This window comes from Opisthocomus hoazin, chromosome 1 (assembly GCF_030867145.1).
Source record: "Opisthocomus hoazin isolate bOpiHoa1 chromosome 1, bOpiHoa1.hap1, whole genome shotgun sequence".
NCBI classification, from domain to species: Eukaryota; Metazoa; Chordata; class Aves; order Opisthocomiformes; family Opisthocomidae; genus Opisthocomus; species Opisthocomus hoazin.
This window is the reverse complement of record NC_134414.1, coordinates 62,992,986-63,015,631: the sequence shown is the minus strand read 5'-3', so window position 1 is coordinate 63,015,631 and position 22,646 is coordinate 62,992,986. Positions and strand designations below refer to the sequence as shown.

The following is a 22,646-nucleotide window of genomic DNA, read 5'->3' as shown; positions in this document are numbered from 1 at the left end:
CCTAGAGAAAGAAGATATTCCAAATGTAACAATCAAGACTTTTTCTTATCCCTTTCAACACAATTCCTAGGATGTTTAATGTGTTCCCTAGTCTGATTCTGAGACTCTCAAACACCAGGACAAGAGGAAGCAAGACCAAGAATTGTCAAAGGGAAAACAAAAAATCTTAACCCTTTGTTGAAAGCTTCCAATTCTTGAAACAAAGCAGCAGGAAAAAATACATACGTACGTCTAAAGCAATTACTACCTTGCCTTAAGAAATTCATGCAGAGAAGACATTTCACTTTTTCCAAACCCTTACTCCTTGTATTTCGGTAGCTTTAAAAATTTTAACGTTATCAGTTAATCAACAGCAGTGGCTCAGTCTGAAGAGCTATTTCTTTTTCCATGGAGCCCTGCAAATACACACCAACGGAGATGCGCCTATACCTGTATACATGCATAGAATGTGTCAGGAGATAGATATGTAAATCTAAAAATAAGTAGATTTCTGCAAAGCTGTAGCTCTTTACTCTCTAATGGAAATTATCACACCTTCTCAGGTAAACCATACAGAACAGCTGTAAAACCCCCACCATTCTGATGCAAACAAGTCATTCCAGTTTGCCAATTAATTGCATTTAATATTCAGTTTTGTAAGCTATATTATGTAAGAATTTAATTACTTAAGCAACAACTCCCAACTAAAAAAAAAAAAAAGAGTCTTAAAATCATTTTTATAAATGAGTAGATGTTAAAGAGCTTTTTGGAAGTCCCACTGCAATTAGATGGGCTGAGTCATGAATTATTTTGCTATAAAGAACAGCATACGGCCTAATTGCAGGACTCGGGATGTAACATTTTATTCTAGGCTTTGACATGAACTCCTTATATAGCCTTTGGGAGACAAACTCGTCAGATGGATAGACTGAGGTATATAAAGTCAGGATAATTGTACTTACTCATAGGACAGCAAATTAAATAACAATTGTAAAACAACTTGAAGAATAATATTAGAATAATAAATAACCACCGCACCATATCACCTTTGAGGAGGCTTCAGAAACTATCTTTGTCACTGTACATTAAACTTTCTGGAAATAATCACCTCAACTTTAATAAAATACTTTACAGCCAATTCAGTTCTGTGGTTGTTATACTCAGCTTACACTTCCTAGACCTTGAAACCAAGCTAGAAAAAGTCTCAACTAAAGCCAGTTTTGATGAAATTATTTGGCAGGCTCACCCTTGGTACTGTGCTTGTAAGTAATTAGAGGAAATAGTTATCTTCCAAGCAAAAGCCTAAGAAATAACAACAAAATCCAATGTAACAAAGCACTATATATATTTGCTTACCAACTATTACCACAAGCAGTTTTCACTCAAAGCATTTGAACACATTATTTCCAGGCAGCTTACAGCTGAGACACTCCAAGCAACAAGAACAGTGGACAGTACTGTCCAATATACATACTCAAAGGCCATCTAGTAAGCCTATGTTCCTTTGCTGCAACAGAGGCAACAGGATGATGCATATAATTTCTGTATGAAGGATACTAAAGAACTTTATAGGTTATTTCCTGTCATTTCAGAGAGAAATTCTTATCTACAGAGGATTTCCCGCATCTAAGATCTCATGGGGAAACTAGAATAATGATAAATTCCTTCCATGTGTTCAGCCTGCTTCTGCAAGTCACTGCAGATAAAGCCTATCTTCAGCTCTGTCACCAGCTTAAACAGTAAAACAGCAACAATACCTGAAAATTCAACGGCCTGCCGACATGCCCTACAGGAGAAGAGTTCACTATTCACAAAATGGAAGTCCTAAAGAAAAACCCCTGATCACCAAGGAGACCTTTTCTCAGCAAGTTTGCAGAACTCCATGAACGTTTAAGCTATGCCCAATGACATTATCAGTTCCCCTCGAAGTGAGCTGCTGGCATAGGAAGTGACAGGCAAACAGCACTTTGAGCGCTGGGGACGACAACAAGAAGCCTACGACAGGAGTAACAGCAGTTCTCATCCACTGCCATCTCAGATGCTCGAAAGCCTTTGCAAACAAGAGGTTAGCCTTCACCTTAAACAGGACACCTCTCCACTTCTCCCTAGTATCCATCATTACAATTCATATCTAACACTGAAGTCTATCATCACGACTGAAAAGACTCTAAGTGATACATAACATCTACCTGCTTAGCAGCGGGTTCGCTGCGAGTGTATCCAGACAACATTTCAATCCTTGAGTTCCCGCTCTATGCCAATCAAAATTCTTGTCTTACACCATCAATCATCACCATCATCTTGTTGAAATCCTGAAGTCCTGGCCACATTTAGCAACTTAGAAACACTGAAATTTTCAAATAGGAATTTACTGTTCCTTTGCACAGTTTAAGAAGCAACAACCACAAGTTTCAACCCTATACAAAATGCAAGGCAAGCGTTTTACCTGACCTTCTCCATTCTGACTATTTCTCTTGTTTTTAAAAGCAGCAGGAAAATCAGAATGTCCTACAAATCTGAGAACCTCACAGGTTCATCTATTTGACTTGGTTCCTGTCTCTACACTCTGTTTGCATTGACAGATGGCTAGCTGTCAAGAAAACTATGAACAGATTATGAGGCATAGTATGGTTGCTTTAGTACAAAGTTCTTGCTCAAAATTTCCAGACACTAAAGCTGAGCACCTGATTTTTCAAAATTTGCTGCTACTAGCTGTAGGAACGGCACATCATTTTGAAAATTAGGCCCCATATATTTAAGTATTTAAACTTTGGGTCCATAATTGAAAATTATTCTTAAAGACCATATCAGTATTCCAACCTTGAACATTTTTAAGCCATATGCCATGCTAATACATTAATGTTTATTCCAATATAATGATCATGACTGGATATGTCAAGGTTTTCAGTGCTTACCAAACGTAAAACATGTGGAAGATACTGAAATTAAAGAGACTACCATCTACATTCCATTTCTATTTCAAAGTTTTAAAAAAAGACTATTCTTTAAAATTATTTTTTTCAGACATAACCACTTCTAATTAAACTTTATCCTCTGGTACCTTGCAGAAAACACATTAAACATCAAGTGAATCTCGTGTCAGCGCTCCTTTGAAGAGATGTAGGTTCAGTTCCATACCCTGCTACAGACTTTCAGCACGATTTCTACCAAGTCCCTTGAACTCTGTACCTCTGTTCTCCATTTGAAAAAAAAAAAAACAGTCATCAAATTTAACCTCTGAACACCTATGGCACATAAACACTTATGAGGCCTTCCGTCCTTAGTGATGGAGGCAACCTGAACATCCTGAAGGACGCATCAGCAGTTTTGCTTGTTCTTCAAGAGAAAAACATCCCAGCTATTCTCAGCAATAGGCTATGCAACACCACAAATCTTTCTGTTTTCTTTACAAGTATTGAGAACAGATATGTCGGGGCAGATTCTGTGTCAACATCAAGCTTGCCAGCAGAAAGAATAAAGCTATTGGATTAGGATGCCTCAGAGCAGAGGCAAGAACACCAGCATGGGGGACAAAGTCAAGGTTGTTACCTTACTTTAACTCCACCAGCTTGAGCAGGAACTGCAAGGGCTCACACTATCTTAAAACATATGCTGACATGGAGGTATTTCTCCTCCTCCTCCTCCTTTCTTCTCCATACAAAACTTCTACAAGGTCAAAAAGCCTGCCTATTCTGATGATGTGGGACTGAATAGGTCCTTTTGCAAAGGCAATGAAAAATGCAGATACTTACTAAAAGCAATATAAGACTCTTGCACATCACACAGCAAATCTACAGATTCTAATTGTTTCATATTTCTAATTTATTACATTGCTGTGTTCAAAGAACTTAACAGTGACCCTAACGTGCATTACCATTTATCTATCAATACATGTTTTCTCACAAAAAATTTCTCTCAGAAGCATATCTCTTGACATACAAACCTTGAGATCAATTACTGTAGTACTTTAAAATATACTGTAAGTCTACTGCACAACAAAGCATTGACAACAGTGGAGGAGGAGAAGGAAAGTGACCAAACAAATTTGTACCAATTCAGACATATCAAAGTTTATGCCTGTAGCCGGGCTAAAGAAAAAAATCTTTGAGACACAGATATTGTTAATATTCCATCTTGAAAGGCTGAAGCAGCATCCAGCCCTTTATAAAGCACAGAATCTAACAAGTAATTTATGAGGACAACAGTAGGTCTAGTTTCTTATGGATTCGGTCAAAGCTGACACCTAAAGCTCTAGTTTCCCCTTCTGTCTACAACCCTTCCCCTCATGATTCTCTAGTCCGTAATTATGGTTGAGCACATGCCACATTTTTTCCCACAACTAGAGCACTGACAGGGTCTCTTTCCCACCAACAATTCAGAAAGAACGTAATCATTATTTAGATTTCTAATTCATTGCAGACTTTGAACAACAGAACCACCGGGGTGGGAAGGGACCTTATGAGGTCTCTAGTTCAACCCCCTGCTGAGGGCAAGGTCAGCCAGGAGATCTCAACCAGTTCATTCAGGGCCATGTACAGTTCAGACTTGAAAACCTCCAAGGACAGACCTTCCACAACCTCTCTGGGAACTTGCCCCAGCATTTAACTCAGTTTAACTTTGCCACAGAATTCAAAAGTTCCTGGCAGGTAATGGAGGAAGATGAGAGAAGCAGACAACTGAGTTGCATAAGGCTTGTTTCCATAGAAAGTGGGCTGAGAAACAAACGCCAAAGCCACACAAATATTTATAGCTATTCATTTTGTAGAGGAACAGATAACCGTACTTACAGGACTCAAGACAGACATATATCCTAGCTTTATGAAAGTGAAGTGAATTAACCAGATTTTACAGAATTAACTAAAGCTCAAACATGAGTTAATGACAACTTCAATCTCGTTATCCCTGTTTACATAAACTATAGAAAGCAAAACTTTTTAGTACATACACAAAGTAAAAACTTTGGCTAGCAAAAATAGTCAAATGCCTATGCATTTTAAAAGGGCTGGTAGACTATACTTCTGTTATGGTATTATTTCAGTCTTCAAAGTGAACACTCTCTTATACTCCTTTAACCAATTTATAATCACTGATAAAAATCCCATTGCAAAACTTCTTTAAACTATTCTAATAGGATTTTCTCTAGCTCATTAAAATTATGCTTTTACAGTCTTCAAGAATAGGCCTAACAATTAATTCAAAACCTTCTTAACAGCATCACCTGCTTCCAAAGGATTAGAGTTCAGGAATGATTATGTCGTGCCGTCCAGTCAGAACCACACAAAAAGCAACAGCTTCTCCTCCATGTTGAGGTAAGAACCTTCTTGCTCCAAGAAGCCAGAGCTGCTGACTTTCAGCACTACCCAGATTTAAATGTTGAAAACATATACAAGCCTGGATCACAAAATTCAGCTGTGACATTTGATTTCCACTACCTGGTCTGTAGAAGCAAGCGTTACATATGGCTATGAACTGCATTCCCACAGTTGCTTTTATTTATTTACTTTTTAAAGAATATGACTTTTTGCAATGAGCCTAGTTTCAGGTCGCTTAAAACTTCAGTAAAATAAAAATAATGGGATTAAGAGGCAAACAACCTGGCATAAATTTCTGCTCTCTCATCAATCCCTGTGTAGAAGCTAAGGCAGATAGATACCAGACTTTATATGATATTGCATAGCCTGAAGAGAATTTGTGCGTCTAGTATGAAGCAGAGACTTCTTCGTTGCCCTAGTAACCAAAGAAGAACACAGCTTAATGTCCTTCAAGCTAATAAAAATATCCTACAATGCTTATAAGAAAACTTTGCAAAAAATGCTCTGTTGAGACAGATTTTCCTCACAATGGTACGATTAGGTTACAACTCTGGGTATTTTTCAGAAGATAGACTATTTTACAAAAACTCTAAGCCAGTGGCCACGCTGGTATAGTGAACCAATTTAGGAGAAAATAGTGCAAGTTCTATCATTTTCTCTTTTACTTCAGAAGTAGCATTATGACTTCATATCCTTTTGACTATAGTTAAGCCCTCTTTTACCAAAATAAAATTTGTCACCAAAGGAAAACTGGACGTGAATCCAAAAGCCTTGACTGGTTTCATTAGCAGGTGCTCTGAAAGCCTCTTCGCTCCTTCTGAGTTTCTACCAGAACATTTGACTTCTAACTTGGGAAAAAAAAAACCACTCTGTCATGACTTCATGGTGGCCCTCATCTCACAGAATAGTTTATCATATTACCACCAAGCCTGGTTTAATTATTGGAATGTTTGAAAGAACAGAGTACCAAGAAGATTTTCTTCTCTACAGTTTTCAGAAGTGACCTCCATCTTTAACAATTTTGTAACTCTAGAAATTTGATTCAAAAAGAGCACATCAGCTAGTCAAGTGAAACTGTTTCCATATTTAAACACAAATTTACAAAAATAAGAGCTTCCAAAGTCATGTGGGTTTTTTTGTTTGTTCTGTTATTTGTTTGGGTTTTTTAAAATAAGTTTTGGTTTATCTTCAAGTATAAAATATTGTGTCCCAGCACTCTACCTCTATGCGGCTAATAGAAGTTATTATTTAATGATAACCTCTCTTCTATGTTGAGCATAAACTTCAGAAATTATTTTCTTAGGAACATTTTTCAATCTTTCTACAATAAAACAGGTACCAAATACAGAAAAAACCCAACAGACTGCTTCATTCTAAATCAGCACCCTGAATATATTGGAAGACTTGCAACTAAAGTTTACCCATTCTAGTATCCAGAACTTTCCTAGTGAGAACTTGTTTATAAAGTGACATTAAACATAAAACAAGTACATAAAAAAGTAAAACCTAAATCTTTTACTCTTCCTTACATGTGTGTGTACGTATATCTCAAATCTAATATTTCAGTATCTATTCAAATGAAACCAGCTACAACAAGGAGCTCAGGTATACTAATCATCTCAGATGTTGAGCTATTTATATTTTAACTATTGTATAAATGTTAATTTCTTGGGGTCTACTCTAGGTTAAAAAAGCTCCCTTTTCCCAGAAGAGTTTTCCTAACCTGTCTGACAGCCTTTTTATTGTCTATGAAGAACAGTTTGTGACACTCAGTCACGCTGAAGACCCTTTTATCTTGCACACATTAACCCTATCAGCTACTAGGCCACGCGTACATGAGCAAGGTTAGCCTCTGGGACCCCATCACCACGCAGCTGCCTATACCACTGCATCTCTGGGGCTTCGGGCACCTGGCTGCTTTGGCTAGTGCTAAAGGTGTGCCAGCAGCGGAACTGGTGCACCAGAGTCCGAGTCCAAGGCTCCCAGCATCCCTAGGGCACTGGAGCGCATCCACACTGGCATTCTCCTGGTGGCTGTACACCTGCTGATGGCCTGTGTCACCCAAAGAGGCAGTTACTCAGATGAACTGACGGGAAGGATGGGCTTTGCTAGCCAATAGAAGAAGCAATGCATGCATGTGTCTGAGAGGGATGGAGAGAGAAAAAGAACGAAAACCTTCAGAAGAGGCTGTGTCTCACTGGCATATTTTTCTCAGAGGGAGAAAAAACAAACAAGCCAGACCAACCTAAACAATTTCTTTACAATGTTGCAAATTCCCACATAGACACCTATTTTAATGTTGCTTAAATTAGGTAGGAAACAAACAATGTGGCTTTACATTGGTTTAAACAAACTTGTTCAGAAAGTAACTCAATGACAAAATTTTCATGCGTGGACAAAGCCTATTTTAAACTATTTTAAACAGAAGCTCACTACACTACCTGGCGAAATTCACATTCTGTTTTTTGTCCCAGCTTCTGACTCCACATGCCGGAAGACTGAAAAACCCCTCTGCACGTATAGGCATATATTTGTGTATGCATGTACATTTTAGCTGTCTTTCCTTCTGAGTAAACTTATTTTTAAAGTGGCAGCATTTAAGCAGGTAACAGTTTGTGACAGAAGCTAAACTATAAGGTACTTTGTTTTATTCTGAGACATAAAATACCACCCCAATATTTAAATGTCTGTTTGTCACATTCTAGGTACAGAAAAGATGGTAATTTGTATAGTTAACCCTCAAAAGTGACAGTAATAATGGTAAGAAAATATTTAAGAAAGTTGGATTTCTTTTAAGAAAGAGCTTATATTTAAAGGTACCATACACCCCAGTGTCCATTACACCTTCCTGTTGAATCACTAATTGGTAACTAGAATTTCCTGAAAATAGTCCATTAATTATTTTTTCCACATTAAGTTGTCCTATGCAGAAAGGCCATTTCAACTAACATGAAGGTGTGTGCGGGGGTGTGAAGCCCAGACTGTTCCCAGTCCTTTTAATCTAACCACATTTCTTGCTGACAGACAGAAAGTCTTTCAAAGGAAGGTGTTTTGATCATCCCTGGGAGAAGAAAGTAGACTTCAATTACCAGTCCAATTATCCCAGCTAGGAAGGCAATACAATTGCTTAATTTCAGAGTAATAAGGGACTTTCAAGGTGTGCCTTCTCAGCTTTCATCGAAGATTGAGCTTTCCATTGTCCCTCTCCGGCAGATGAAGCTACCATGATGGCAGTCGCTATTTCTGAATAAAAACCATCTGGATGAGAATTCAACGTATGCCAAGTTCAGTGATTTCACAGCTTCAGGCGATTTGTTTTCGTTCTTGAATACGCTCATCTCAATTTAAAAAAGGATGCTTTTGCATGTTTTAGCCAAATACAGTTTACTAGGGTTAGAACAAGATTTAAATAAAAAGGCAATATCCTGTAATAAACAGCAAATCATATTGAACGACCAAGTTCTTGAGAATCCATGGAAAGAACACAGGATAAACGTCTTATGGCCAAAATCCTATTTTCTTTCCTATGTTGAGTCTACAAAGTAGCAATTATTCCCAGAGGTGAAAACTTCGTAACCACAGCATTTTTTTCATTGTGTCTGTATCAGGCCTAGGGATACACCAGTAAGCCATGCAATACATGTTATGCATGTCACCCTCCTTCCCTCTTCCTTATGTTCCAGAGCAATCGGGACCTCTTAAGTTCGAGTATTCTGACCCCAGCGTTCTGTACATTTTATTTTCCTTTTCAGAACATAGTTGTATTGTGAACTTTGTAGGTAAAAACTGAATTATGTGGTTTTGTTTAATTAAAGAGTTACAAAAGTAGTAAGAAGAAGCAGTCAGGAGAAACCATTTTTCCATCATCAGGTCAGACTACCATGATGCTTATCTTGAGCTTCTTGCGGTATAATTTTTTGATAGATAATGGCATTTTGAACAGGTCCACTATATTTTAGTAGCACGACTGAGGGTTCGTACTGTCTGCAAGTGCCACTCCCTTCTTTCCCTTGAGAAAGAGCCCTACTTTTAGTTGAACATTCACATTGTGTCTTGTCTATATACCACTACAGCTGCCCAGTAGCTGAACTCCAGGCAACTACAAATGTAACCAACCGTGTAAATCTAAAAGATGGAAAGAACAGTAGCTCCGGTCCATCAGAAGGCTGTCCAAAGACTGTATTTACTCACTACAGTTCCCGAAAACCTTACACAGATGCGGAGCAAGTCCAGCAATCCTCCAATTACACAGTCAGTGCAGAATCTGAGGCACAGGGCCTGGTGTCAGCAGGATGATTTCCACAATAATGCCAGACCTTTAAGGAAAAGCTGGTACTCAGAGTGGTGATAGGAACAGCATTCCTTGCCAACGGTTGCTGACAGACTCATCATCTGATGGGTAGCAGGCACCTGACTTTGGTTGCAATGAAATCTGGTTACAGAGAGGACTAGAAATAAAAGGGTTACAAGAGGCTTGACTAAAAACTGCTAGATGGTAGAACAGACTCATCAGAAATTTGCAGCAGCTACATAATGAGACAGTGATACTTTGGTAAGCAATAGAGACTACACAATCCCAGATGGAATGACTATAATGTATATTGTGCCAGACTAGATGCAAGATCATTAGATAATCTCCAATCACACAGTCCAGGAAAAAATTATCATCTGATCCATAATATTATCTTCAAAGGCAGTAGAGGGTTCTTCAAACCTAATCCCATCAAAACATATCCACTCATTCACCACACCAACAGGCAGCCTAGCTTCTCCACAATTTGAATCAAATTTGGGAATATTTGGACTGACTGAAATTCCAGAATGTGCTGTCATGCATATATTCTATGGAACATCGAGGATAAAGGAGCAGAAGGCTATCTATTCTCACATGTACCAACAACTGGAGAAGCAGGTGATATGAAGACAGTCTGCGGAGTGTCCACAGCTTTTACTGTTATGGTAGTCTGCAGATCCAAACTAGAGGAAAACACAGAAGAAAGGCCTATGAAGACTAATTAATCAAGTTTCTTCACCTTAGATATTTAACATTAAAACTTTGTGGATTCTCGGCAGGCTATCTTGATATCATCTGCTTCTCCAGTTTCTTCCCAGGAAAGAGTCTATCATCCCTCAGACAACTATTTCTTTGAGGATAGCCACCTAAGCAGATTTTAACCCAAACATAATTTTATAATCAGCTGCATAACATAACCTGAGTTTAGAAGGTTTTAGAGAAGACATCTGCAGTACAAGAACTGTCAAGCCCGTGCTGTAGGTGATATGATCACCAAGTCTGCAGTCTACTCAGCATTCTGTGCTAATAAGATCCATGCAAAAGCATTCAGGAATTCACTGCTCAAAAGGTAAGGAATGAAGCAGATGTGAAAAAGCAGGAGGTAAAGAGAGCAAAACATTCTGAGGGCAAATATTTCTGGGCCTGAATGCAAAACAGAGATAGGTAAATATACTGGGACTTCAGAAGAATTTAGGGAACTGTGTCCAAGAGACTGCTCCACAAACTTTCTGCCTACCCACTTAATTTCTTGACAGGCCACATCCATCTAAGGTTTTTGTCAAAACAAGGCAGACGCCTGAAGGCCTGCAGCTGTGCAAGCCCAGCTGAACCATATATTGGAACCACAACAGGGTCACACACTTAAGATCTCTTGGGATTTACAGAGACAAGGCATGCAAGCAGCCAAGTCCCTTGAGGCCTAATTTACTAAACATTCCTCTGTGAATCTAGCAACACACCAATAGCGTGTAGATACTCTGCAAAAAAACACAACAGATATCACTTCCACAGAAAGCCATGGGAATAAAAGCAAGTAGTGGCAATGCCGTTTCTCGCAGTTAACATAGCAGTGCAGCAATCACCGCCCTCATCAAGGAGGTGAAAGGCCTGCACCAGACACCTTCTCTAGTCATGAGAGTTTCACATCTGCAGAAGATTGCTCTATCAACTAAGCTACAACTGAGGTTGAGAAAATACTCTTCAACCTACCTGTTGAAGATGCATCACTTTGAAGGCAAATACAAATACATGAAGTCAAACTGACAAATCCTGAGGCATCAACAGCAACAGAAAGAGATCAGGTGTACAAGCTGAAGAAAGATACTAGGGGCTGAAACCCAAGGATTTCTCAGGACTGCTTATTCACTTAAAGTTGCTGCAAAAACAGAAAATCAATATCCCACACAGTGAATGGTCACCAGAAGACTTTCCTAGTCCAGGTGACCACAATATTTCAGAAAAGGTTAGCTGTTGCTCCACGATGACAGTGGCTTCCATTCTTCACCCATTCATTTAGAATTTAAGTGTTTTGATCAGTGAGAGGGCCGGCCTCTCAAGAAGCGAGATTCTACAGACATGAACAGATAGTTTAAGTGGTTTGCTGCAACAGGGCTACACACCTCAGAGCAAAGCAGATTCCTAAAGAACTGACACAGAATAGAAACGCTAAGCTATTTTGCAAGACCCATTTCTCATTCATTTCTCCATGAAATGCAAGAAAAGAGAAGGCTGACACTGGAGGGGGTGGGAAGGTGGGGGTGGGAAGCATCTCCTCCAGTGCACTGCATGTTCAGAAGATGAATGTCAGGATTCTCTGCATCCATTCTGCTTTGGACAGCATCCTGCACACTTGGTACAAAAATGACACCAACCCCTCCTACCCCCAAAACTCCCGTTGTATACCGAGGAGCATATCTGTTAAAGAGCCCAAGCAGATTAAACAGCTTTACGTGGTACCACATTGACCCTCCCACTCCCCCAAAAACCTAACACCACACCCAAACAGATGAAACCAATGGGAGACCTCATTCCAAATCACTGCTTGGATTTTGATTGTGGAGCACAGCATTAACCCAGCAGAAGGCGACTCCTGCTTCTCTCTTCCAGGCATTGTAGGGAGTAACCTGCACGTCAGCTACCAAGAATATAACTGCTTCTGAGACTAGCAGAGCACACGCCTTCTTTAAGCAGCAAGATGGAGAGCCTGGATTTGATCGGAGACTGAGAAGCACTCAGACTAGTTAGATTTTTTTTTTGGGGGGGGTAGGGGGAGGGGGTATGAAAGGCATCTGATAAAATGTTCCAGAAGAAATAGTTCAAGGTGATCATCTTCTGCCATTGAAATTATTTTTAAAAATAAGTAATTGAATTCCTAAAGTTAAAAAAACCCACCTAAACCACAAAACCACAAACCACCACTGTTTGACTGGTTTTCAGCAGAGTTATTACAGCAGAAGAGGGGCAAATTTTCAATCTGAAAATAGATTACTACTAGGAGAACCCTTTGCAACATCAGGTACTTTTGACAGTAGAAAGTAATCCAGAGTGAAAACATACCTTCTTAAAAACAGTGTACAAATAGCAGTACACAAATAAGGACTGCTGTCATGTACTTAAAAAATTACACACATCCAGGATTCTGCATCCTGGCCAAGTGCAATTATATACAGAGATGGATGAAGAAAAACACCCAGACTTTCCCCACTTATAACTTTTGGGGAAAACAGCATAAAACCCAAATATGAAATATTCATTGTTTTGTTCTGACAAAAACAATGAGCTTCTAAAATTTAAAAATGAAACCAAACATGGTAACAAAATTTCAAAAGCAAAGCAGTTTTTGAGTAAAGACTTCATTTATGCATTTCTATATAAGTCTTACAAAGTTCATGGCTTTTTCAGAAAAAAAAGCATTCCAATTATTTGCACATTTGTAAAACATTTCAAGTAAGATTTTGTATAGCAGTTAGAAAGAATTTACAGCAATGTGGGAAACTGCGACCAGATCTACTCAGATAAAGTAGGTTGATCAGTCCTGGCTTATCCTCTATACTGTAAAATATATTAGGAGTAAGAGGGCAAGCAGTACAAGCATTCTACTACCAAAACTTGCTCGTCACAGCAAGCGCACATATAGCCCCAACGCGATCCACGTGGTTATTTCTTGAAAGCATCTTTTCTTGCAATTAATCAGAAATTCAGGACTAAAGCTCTTCTGCACAACATTCAGAGCACTTCAAGTTCAGCGCCCTTATCCAATTCATTTCCAGTTCAAATTAAATTGTAGCTGAGTTGATATTCACATGGGAACCTCAAACACTATTAACCTTTTAGTTAAGGTGGCTACCTGTTAACCAGAACAATAACAGAAAGTCAACAAACCATTCCAAACCATTATTTTAACCCAGACCACTACCCTAAGCTACTACATTCTAATATTTTAAAATGCTTTAATGTCTGCCTCATTACCCTGACTTTCTGCAGAAGATAATAACACTATTTTAAGAGACGTTAAATCTCTATCTACATGATGCAAGTGTTTCAAAACAAGCTGATCAATTCTGAAAACACTTACTCCTTTTGTCCTCCACTTGATCTTTCACCTAGTCTAGGCCTAATCAAGACAACAACTAAAATACTCCAACCATTGCGTTTTTAAGGAGTACAGCACCAACTAATTGAGCTAACCCCATGACATTAATGTTGAGAAAGGATAACATGCTCATATCACACCTTTAATTCTCTTGTCTAGACTAGGAATTAAGACAACACAGCTGGTAAAATGCAACCCATTGATAAAGACGGTGTCTGAGTTGCACTCATCACTGTAAACTGTACCTAGACTATACTGTTTGCCTTAGTGCAGCAAAAACTAGTCCTGTATCGGAAACCTCTGGGGGAAAAAAGAAGAAAAAAAACCCACAAAAAAACGCACACACCCAAAAAACCAAAAAAAACCCCTGATGGACCAGCAGGAAGCTAATAAATAAGAGAATATGAAGAAGAAGATAGCCATAGTTCACATAAATCCTTGTACAAGTCACTACGTGCCAGGATAACTTAGCACTGCAGTCCCAATTGCTTCTCTTTTCTCTCTCAAAATGTTATCACAAAAAACATATGTTTGAGCAACACTTGCAAACTTTCAAAAATGAAATAACCAGTAACCCCAGGTTTGTTCTTAGGTGCAAAAAATAAAAATCTGACACCGAATTATTAAGGGGAAATCTAGAAAAGGAATGGATTTAATAATTTTTGGGAGAGCAACCCACTCAGACATTTCAAATTTTATTCATCTAAAAAAAACCAAAACCCACCACTTTCAATCGCCAAAGCATGTCTGTTTTTGAAATTTCAGTCCAAAAAGTATGCCTGTTAACATAAGAGTTTTAACTAAACATACCATTACCCAGAATGTTTTGTGCATGGCCAAACAACAAAATTTGTTTCTATCCACATACTATCCAGCTGAAGAGTAGAGAATCATGGTTATTTTGAAAGAAAAGATGCAAGTTACTGCCAACTGTGTTAGCTATAAAAAACAGTATTTAAAGAATTATTGTCCTCTAGGCAAAACAGAAATTCAAAGGCAAAACAGAAATTCTAATGAGCAATGATTTTTTTATAAAATTTTCCAAATATTCATTGCAAAAATCTGTGTCAAAACAGTTTAATGAATAGCAACATAGAAAACATTCAACCCCAAGCATTAATGCTATATTATTGTACTAAACTATGAAAACCGTTAAAGTCGCTGTTATATTTGGTCTTTAACACACTAAATAGCATTTTTACAACACAGACACAATCAAGCAACACTGCACAACTGAAAGCAAATTTAAGAAGTCTTGCCACCGACTATTCTATTTGACAATTGTAGCTATCTATATTCATTCACACACCTCTACAACGACATGAGCTACAGCAGCAATTAAGACCTGAAAAGAGAAGATTATGCTAAGTGATACAGGCATCATAAAAAAAGATATGCTATACTCTAAACTAGCACATTCTAAACTAAACATGCATACAAAAGGAGCTTGCCTACCTGGCTTTTTCAATACAAGTCCAAAGAACACCTAAAAAGCAGGAGGGGATAAAAAGATTTATTTTCAGTGCCCACATACGGAAACTAGCATGTCACTTTACCTTACAAAGAAAAAGAAATTAATCTTGGAAAGGAATACCTATACAATTAGCTGGGGGGAGAGCAGCCAAAAAAACCCATCAGAAAACTCTGGTTATAAACGTTGTCTGATTTTCACGGTTTCCCCATAAAGTAACATGAATATATCAAGAAAGTGAGAGTAAGGGAAAAGAAAGAGAGTCAGGAGAACTCTGCAAGTATGGAATTTAATTCAAAAGCTTCTAAAGGAAAACATTAAAGGTAACACGTTCTGAAGATGCATGAGCACCTTGCAATATCTGAGTTTAAGACCAAGACAAGAAACTTTAAAATAATCTTCTATAGCTTAAAATTGCACATTGTCAGAGACATTTTTTAGATTGTCTCCATATGACTTCCCTAGTTAAATCAAGAAACCTATAATTTTGTCTGACAGAATTAGTTCATTAATTTCAAATTAAAACAAAGGTAGATTCACTAAAAAAACCACACTAAACCCTAGAGCCAGAAAGAAGCATTGTAAATTTATTTTAAAAGCACAAGAGCACAAAGAGAAACTAAAAATCTGAGTTTAAAACTAAATAAATGTTACAGCATGTCCTGTATCCTGCAAACTTGTACTCTTTCTACTACACTTTCTAGGGGACAGTCTACATATCAGTTCCCCAATAGGACACAGGAGATGGCCATACAGCTGAAGGCTCTGATATTATATACAGGGTCAATCTGCTACGACTACTTGTGTTTACCACTTCTTTATATCTCTACAGATGCTTAATATTTTTGCATTTTCTTCTTCTAACTTGATACGGTTCTCATCTGAGAAACAGCTATCCATAGGTGTCCATTAAAAAAAAAAAAAAAAAAAGAGAGAGAGGCCAGTATAGCTCTTCTATTGTGTTTAAATATTTTAACACAATGGCCGACGTCTGCACCGTGTCAGAATTCCATCCAGGTTCCTACATTTTCTCAGAAATATGTACAAGTGTTTGATAGGATTTAAGAACCCATTAATCTGTTCTTGCAATAAAGTGCTATATTTCAACTGATGGATGCACAAGAGTGGCTTGGCCAGGCATCCTATAGAGAATGGGGCCATGCTTATTACCTGCCCTGCCTTTTTCACTTAAAGGTGAGTACACTAATCAATCCACTATATAGATATTATTGCAAGAAAAAGAAGTCCTGCTAAAAAAACAAAACACAAAACTCTGCAGGATTTCAGTCTGTTCTTATTTCTGCCATCTCTACACAGCTAGCACCTATGAAAGTCCCCAGACATTTGTCTTTTACATACCGTACCTCAGAAGGAATAGTATTTTCTCAAGTTTCACTTCTACTGAACGCTTAGGTATTTCTTCCTGGAAGGCTGGAGCTGTGTTTGTTGTTGAATGTGTCACAGCAGTGTTTACAAAGAATTCTCTAAATGGTTCTCAAAATTAGAACAATGTTTTCTTAAAATAAAAAGATGATAAATTCTACGTATTTCAGAAAACTGGTAAACTCAACTTTGCTTAAAGACCACTTATTACAGTGAAGAGCCAAAGAACTAACTAAACTATTTAATCTCCTCAAAACTCTATATGTACTGAAAGTCATTTGTATGATCATATTATCTAGTTTTAATGAGGATCTGGACCCCAATGTGCTAAACAATATTTGAATAAAAACCATACTTAAGTTTTCATGGTACTTCTAAATCAACATTTTCAAACTAAACGTTTGAGCAATTTGTGATTTCAAGTATAATTTTTCAAACTTCATCACCATTAAGTCACTAAATACATCAATTAACATTGACTCAAGATGCCGCTTTTCACAATTAATAAATTTCAATAATTACCTCTCTTCTATGGTTTAAAATACCACACAGAATCCCTGGACTGGGAGGCAGACTTTCATTCACGTGATAAACACCACCACAAAGAACATTCTCAACTCAGAGACACATTTCTGTGACATTTCATAGCAATATAGCTATATTATTTAGTCTCTATTTTCAGACAATTAGTAAATTTCCTGGTCTTTGCTTCCTAGAGAAAAAGCAATAGATTAATGAAGGGCTTTATTTTTTTTTCATTACTTGAAATAAAATAGTATTTTTGAGAAATGCGTTAAGTAGAATCTGTTAGATTCTCCAAAACATGAACACAACAGTCCTGTCTTTAAAGCACTGGTCAGACACCTGGAGAAACTATTGCGAGTGAAGAACTCTGAGTTATCTGAGTTCTGTTTCATTTTTGTGCTTTAGTTTTCTGCTTGAATAAAAATAATACTTTTCTATTTCACGGGGTTCTACTAAAAATTCATATATCAAAGCCTGTAGGACAGATTGAGAAATTACTGAAGACTACATAAGCACCTAGAATACATACCCAATGAGGTTTAAACGTACCTTCATGGGAGAAAAATACTGAGAAAGTCATATGCAAAATTAAAATTCAGTATACTGTAAATATCAGCAGATTCTCTTCAGAAAGCTTTCTAATCACTCAAAAGACAAACACAACAGTGTTAGACATTACCCAACTCATTTTTCCACAAAACAAATTACATTTCTCAATCTTCATACTCACTGCCTATTCCTACAACTTTGATCTCTAACTGGAGTGTACCACTTCCAATCTGTTTCATTTGACAGCTTCTGTTCTTACTTCACTGCAGACCTCTGCTGGCATGGGCCCACTCATCCAGCTTTGCTTTGCTCTCAGAAATAAAAGGTTTTTCAAAAAACCAGTTCATTCTGAAACTAGAGTGAGTTCTGTCTGCAGCATAAACAACAGACTGTTCTTTGCTGCCAAGCTTGCAAATCCATTTTGGAGGGAAAGAAGGTCCCAGAGTTGCAGCACCTACAAACGCACGAATAACATCTTTTGTGTAATATCTTACCAGGAGGCAGTGAAGCAGCACTTGAATCCCTTTATCTTTCTTGTATACAGAAAGTAAGGAGTATCCTTCAAATCTACCACGTAAGAAATATTATGCTTATGTACACTCCATCCTCCTAACAGGACAAACCCTCACCACTTGCAAGAACCAGAAGAAACTAGGCTTAATGGACAGACTAGGCATAAGTGGAATCCAGAAACCAGTATTAGGTGCCTAAAACGCTAAGATCATGAGGTTGGAACAATGCATTTCAGATAAGCAGTCAATTGTGCAGTGACTAGGAGCTCCCAAACTGTTGACTTTGCCATCATCATCAGTGATAACAGCTTCAAACAAGCATGGAGGCACTCTTGAGTTCCTAAACCCAGAGACCAACCCTAACCTTCGGCCTCATTCTGCAGAACCCACCACCCTACGTTAGGAAACAATCCCTCTCCCTCCTGCCTTCTGATTACACTCTTTATCCAGCAAAACAAGGCATCCACAGCTTCGCTCACCGAGGTCACATCCCCTTTCATTGGTCTCCTGCCCCCCACGTACTGATACTAAAGCACACGTTCCAGATAAGCAGGGCTACTTGCAGGCACTGCAAGAAGAGCCGATCGCAGAAGCGATTGCTTCGTACAACACAAGCTACAGCCAAGTCGCTCCTTGGGTAGAAACTATCGTAAGACGCAGCATCTGGAGGAAGAACGGCAGCTGTGATTTCGTATCACCAAGATCCTTTGTCCAACGCATGCTGCCCAGCAGGAGACGCTGGCCCAGAGTACAGCGAGGCTTCTGAAACCTGCTCCTTTTCCCCACCCTGTGCCTGGGCACAACTGCTAGGGGTGCACCCGCCCACTCAGAACCGACAGTAAAGCACCCTGACTCCTCCTTAGACAGATCTAGACAAAAATGTTTTATTTACTTTGCAAAGAAGAATGTGGTTTAAATTTAAACCATTTCCCCGGAAAGAACTTTAATTGCCTGGTTAAAAGCTGCGGAGGCACCCTCCACTCTCGTTAAAGCTGTGCGCCATGCCTGAAAGGGATTGCAAGGCACCCACACTACACAGCACAAGAGGAAGCTCGACTTTGTAGTATTGCCATCAGGAGACTTCTCTGAAAACTGGGAGACCTGGATTTCAGTCTTGTTTCTAAGTCTATTTATGCACTGTTTAATATTAAACAGCCACTTAATGAGAAAAGAAACTGTACTGGCAAGAGTGAGCTCAACCTCTTCTAACCACTAGCTTCAGCGTTAAGTAAAGGTCCACTTGTTTCCTCTCTCTCATTCACGAACGTGTCATTCGTTCCTATGAAGTAACTCAACTTCTTTAGGTGGCGTGAAGGACTCCCCCAGCTTAGTTTGGCCTGGTATGTGGTGGTTAGACCAGGGAAGCAGAAGACTCAAGCGTGCATCTCAACCTGAAGAGGGAATTTCACCTGGCTTTTCTACTTTTTGGATGAGTAATTAGAATTACTCTCTAATTACGTAATAACACAGGGATTATTAAATAAATGAAAAAAAAGATAGCAAGGACAACCTGTAAAATGCAGAGATACCTACCATTTAGAGACCTGGTCAATTGGTTTTCAGGTACAATGAAAGTTCAGAGATTTTTAGATCATGGTTTTGTATCAGTGTAAGTATATAGTTGTCATTTTCAGGTCCATCTCATCCAAAATCCCCAAGTAAACAAGACTATGATTATTTGTCTCTCAACATGGATTAAATGCATTTATGCAACCGTAAATTACAATTTAGAAGTCCTTGTACAAATACATATTATACCGGTAAACATGATTCTTCCAGTTTAACTGGTAAAATGGATGCAAGCTTAAGTCAACAGCACATTAGGTCTTACACTGCCTGCGAACTTAAGTTCCAAAACAGAAAAACAACAACAAAACCCACAAATATAAGAGGAGGTAAGTTGACAAGGTGAGATCTGGTATGCTTGCTGAAACTACATCTTTTTAATATTGCAAGTCAACAACACACCCCTTTCAAATACAACTCAGTTAAAATTTTCAGGATTTCAGCTGCTTTTAGATTACTTGGCATAAGTGAAATTTAGGATTAAAACTTCGCTTGTATGTCTTTTGCAAAGTACCTAACCAAAAGCCAAAAGTTGAAGTCTTGCAGTAAAAGAGATGGCAGAAGAAAAATAAGAGCAGCGTTTAGACGCACTCTGAGCAGTGCTGAGTCAACGTAACTATGGAAGTACGAGTTGCTTCCTATTCTGCTTCACCTACCTACAGCTTGTCAGCTGAATGTGGACACTCCATCGCACGGCACAATGCAAGCTGCAAAAGCCACAGCTAGGCATTCAGAGACTAACTGAATTTATATCGCTTATTAAACACAGGAAAACGAAAAGCATTCATTAATGAATAAAGTCTACCCTAACTACTTAAAGAAAACATGTTCTTTTATAAGGTATGCGGGAACGATGAGAATTGAAGGATATGGAAAATGCATTTTCCATAATAAATTCAAAAGAACTTCATCACTTTGGTCTTTAGAAATCCCCAGTGAAAGAGTCAGGACGCACATTAAGAAACACCTACTACGAGAAAGTTGCAAGTCTCCAAGAATATCAGCGCTTTGTCTCCTCCCTCCCCTTTCCCCTGCTCACCCTCCTCCCCAATTTCAAAACACATCTTCCCCAGGCCTTGGTCTGGAAAGGCAGTTTCTGTGAACAGATCATACCCGACCGTACGATTAGCCACTATCACCTTTTATGCTCCACTCGGTGTTCAGAGATGCAAACCCAGCAGCTGTGGTCCAGCCAAGTTATTTACAAGGGTTTCCCTTTCAGATGTCCAAGCCAAAGCTACAGCCAGCTCTGCAACACAACTACCACCCCTCTGCACGGGCAGTGACAGACCTCAGTCTGCGATCGTCTGGCCAGCGGCATTTTCCCATCCACGCTATGGTTCAAACAGTTGCTACGATTTCAAATGGTGCATCTGCCCTCACTTCAGTGCGACCGGCTGCATTTCTGACGCCTGACTGATTGACAGGTATCTAAAGAGCGTGGTGGGTATAAAGACAAACTGGCAGTACGCACCAGCGTTTCACCACTGTGGGCTCACTCGGAACAGAGCGGCTGGCAACGCGACCGTGGGAAATTTGAGCGAAACGCCGCCATACGTCAGGCCTAACGCTGGCGAGCCGTCATCTCTTTACCAACAAGGGGCTTTGCGTTCCGCGCTTCCAAGCGGAGCGGGAAGTTGACGGCAACACCTCTGCAGGTATCCGAACAGGCAGATCTCTGCCTGCCTTCGCAGGCAGCGCGCTGCACGAAAACACCCCGGCGCTCCCCTCGCAAACCAGCGCCGGCGGGGCGCAGCCCAGGGCTGACCCGGCACGGCGTTCGGGGCACCGCTTGCCCGCGGCGGCCCCTCTGCCGGGCTTCAGGCCGGGCTCGCCGCGTCCTAAAGGCGAACGGGGCGGGGGGGGGGGGGGGCGAGCGGCGGGACCCGCCGGAGACACACACCCCCCCCCCCCCCCCCCCGAGCCCGCTCCGCCACCCGCCCGCAGGGAGCCCGGGGCGGAGGGGGGGCTGCGGGCGAGGCACCGGCGGCCCGGGGAGGCAGGGAGGCGGCCGAGCGGGGCGCGGGCAGCCCCCGGGCCGGAGAGCAGGGGAGGAGCGGACGCGGGGTGGGGGCCGGGGAACGGGCAGCCCGCAGGCCCCGGCGGGCCGGGCCGCAGGTGGGCGTCGGGCGCGGAGCCGGCGGAGGAGCGGGCCGCCGGGCAAGTCACCTCTTGACGCGGATGATCTGGTCGCGCATGGGTCGGATGTCCTGGAAGCTCTGCTGGTTGACCAGGCTGTAGACGAGGATGAAGCCCTGGCCGTTCTTGATGTAGAGGTCCCGCATGGAGGCGAACTGCTCGGTGCCCGCCGTGTCCAGGATCTCCAGGACGGAGGGGGAGGCGTCCACCTCGATCTCCTTGCGGTAGAAGTCCTCGATGGTGGGGTCGTACTTCTCGATGAAGGTGCCGGTCACGAACTGCACCGTGAGAGCCGACTTCCCCACCCCGCCCGAGCCCAGCACCACCACCTTGTACTCCCGCATCCTCCCGCCGCCGCCGCCGCCGCCGCCAGCGCGGACCGCCCGACCCGCACCTGCCGACGGCCCCTCCTCACCCCCCCGCCATGGGCCGCCCCGACCCGCCCCGGCCTGGCCCGGCCCGGCCGCCGCCCCCGCTCGGCTCCCGCCCGCCCGGCGGATGCTCCCGGCCCCCGGCGGCGGCTCCTGGGCGGCGCTGCCGGCGGCGGGGCCGCGCTCACGGGCTGCGGCGCGGCTGAGGTGGGGCGCCGGCCCCGCCCCCTCCTTCCCCTGTCGCCACGGCAACAGCCAACCGGCCGGCGCGCGGAGGGGGCGCCGAGGGCGGGGGGGGAGAAAGAGCGGAGGGGGGGGGGGGGGGGCGACGCCCCGTCACGTGGCACCGCCCCGCGCCCCCTCGCCGGAGGGCGCCGGCCAACCGGCGGGCGCGGCAGCCGCACGTGACGCCGACGGCAAGCGGCGGCTCGGCGGCTCGCGGCGCGGCTGCC

The 22,646-nt window shown here is 41.2% G+C and overlaps 1 protein-coding gene across 1 annotated transcript in view; it reads right to left on the bottom strand.

Moving 5' to 3' along the window:
* RAP2A (RAP2A, member of RAS oncogene family) overlaps positions 1–22,211 on the bottom strand; it is a 32,189-nt gene extending 9,978 nt beyond the window's left edge. The window contains exon 1 of the mRNA XM_075424006.1: positions 21,854–22,211. Within this exon, the coding sequence (XP_075280121.1) occupies positions 21,854–22,167 (314 nt within the window). The 5' untranslated portion in view covers positions 22,168–22,211. The remainder of the gene's footprint in view (positions 1–21,853) is intronic.
* Positions 22,212–22,646: the final 435 nt, after the last annotated feature.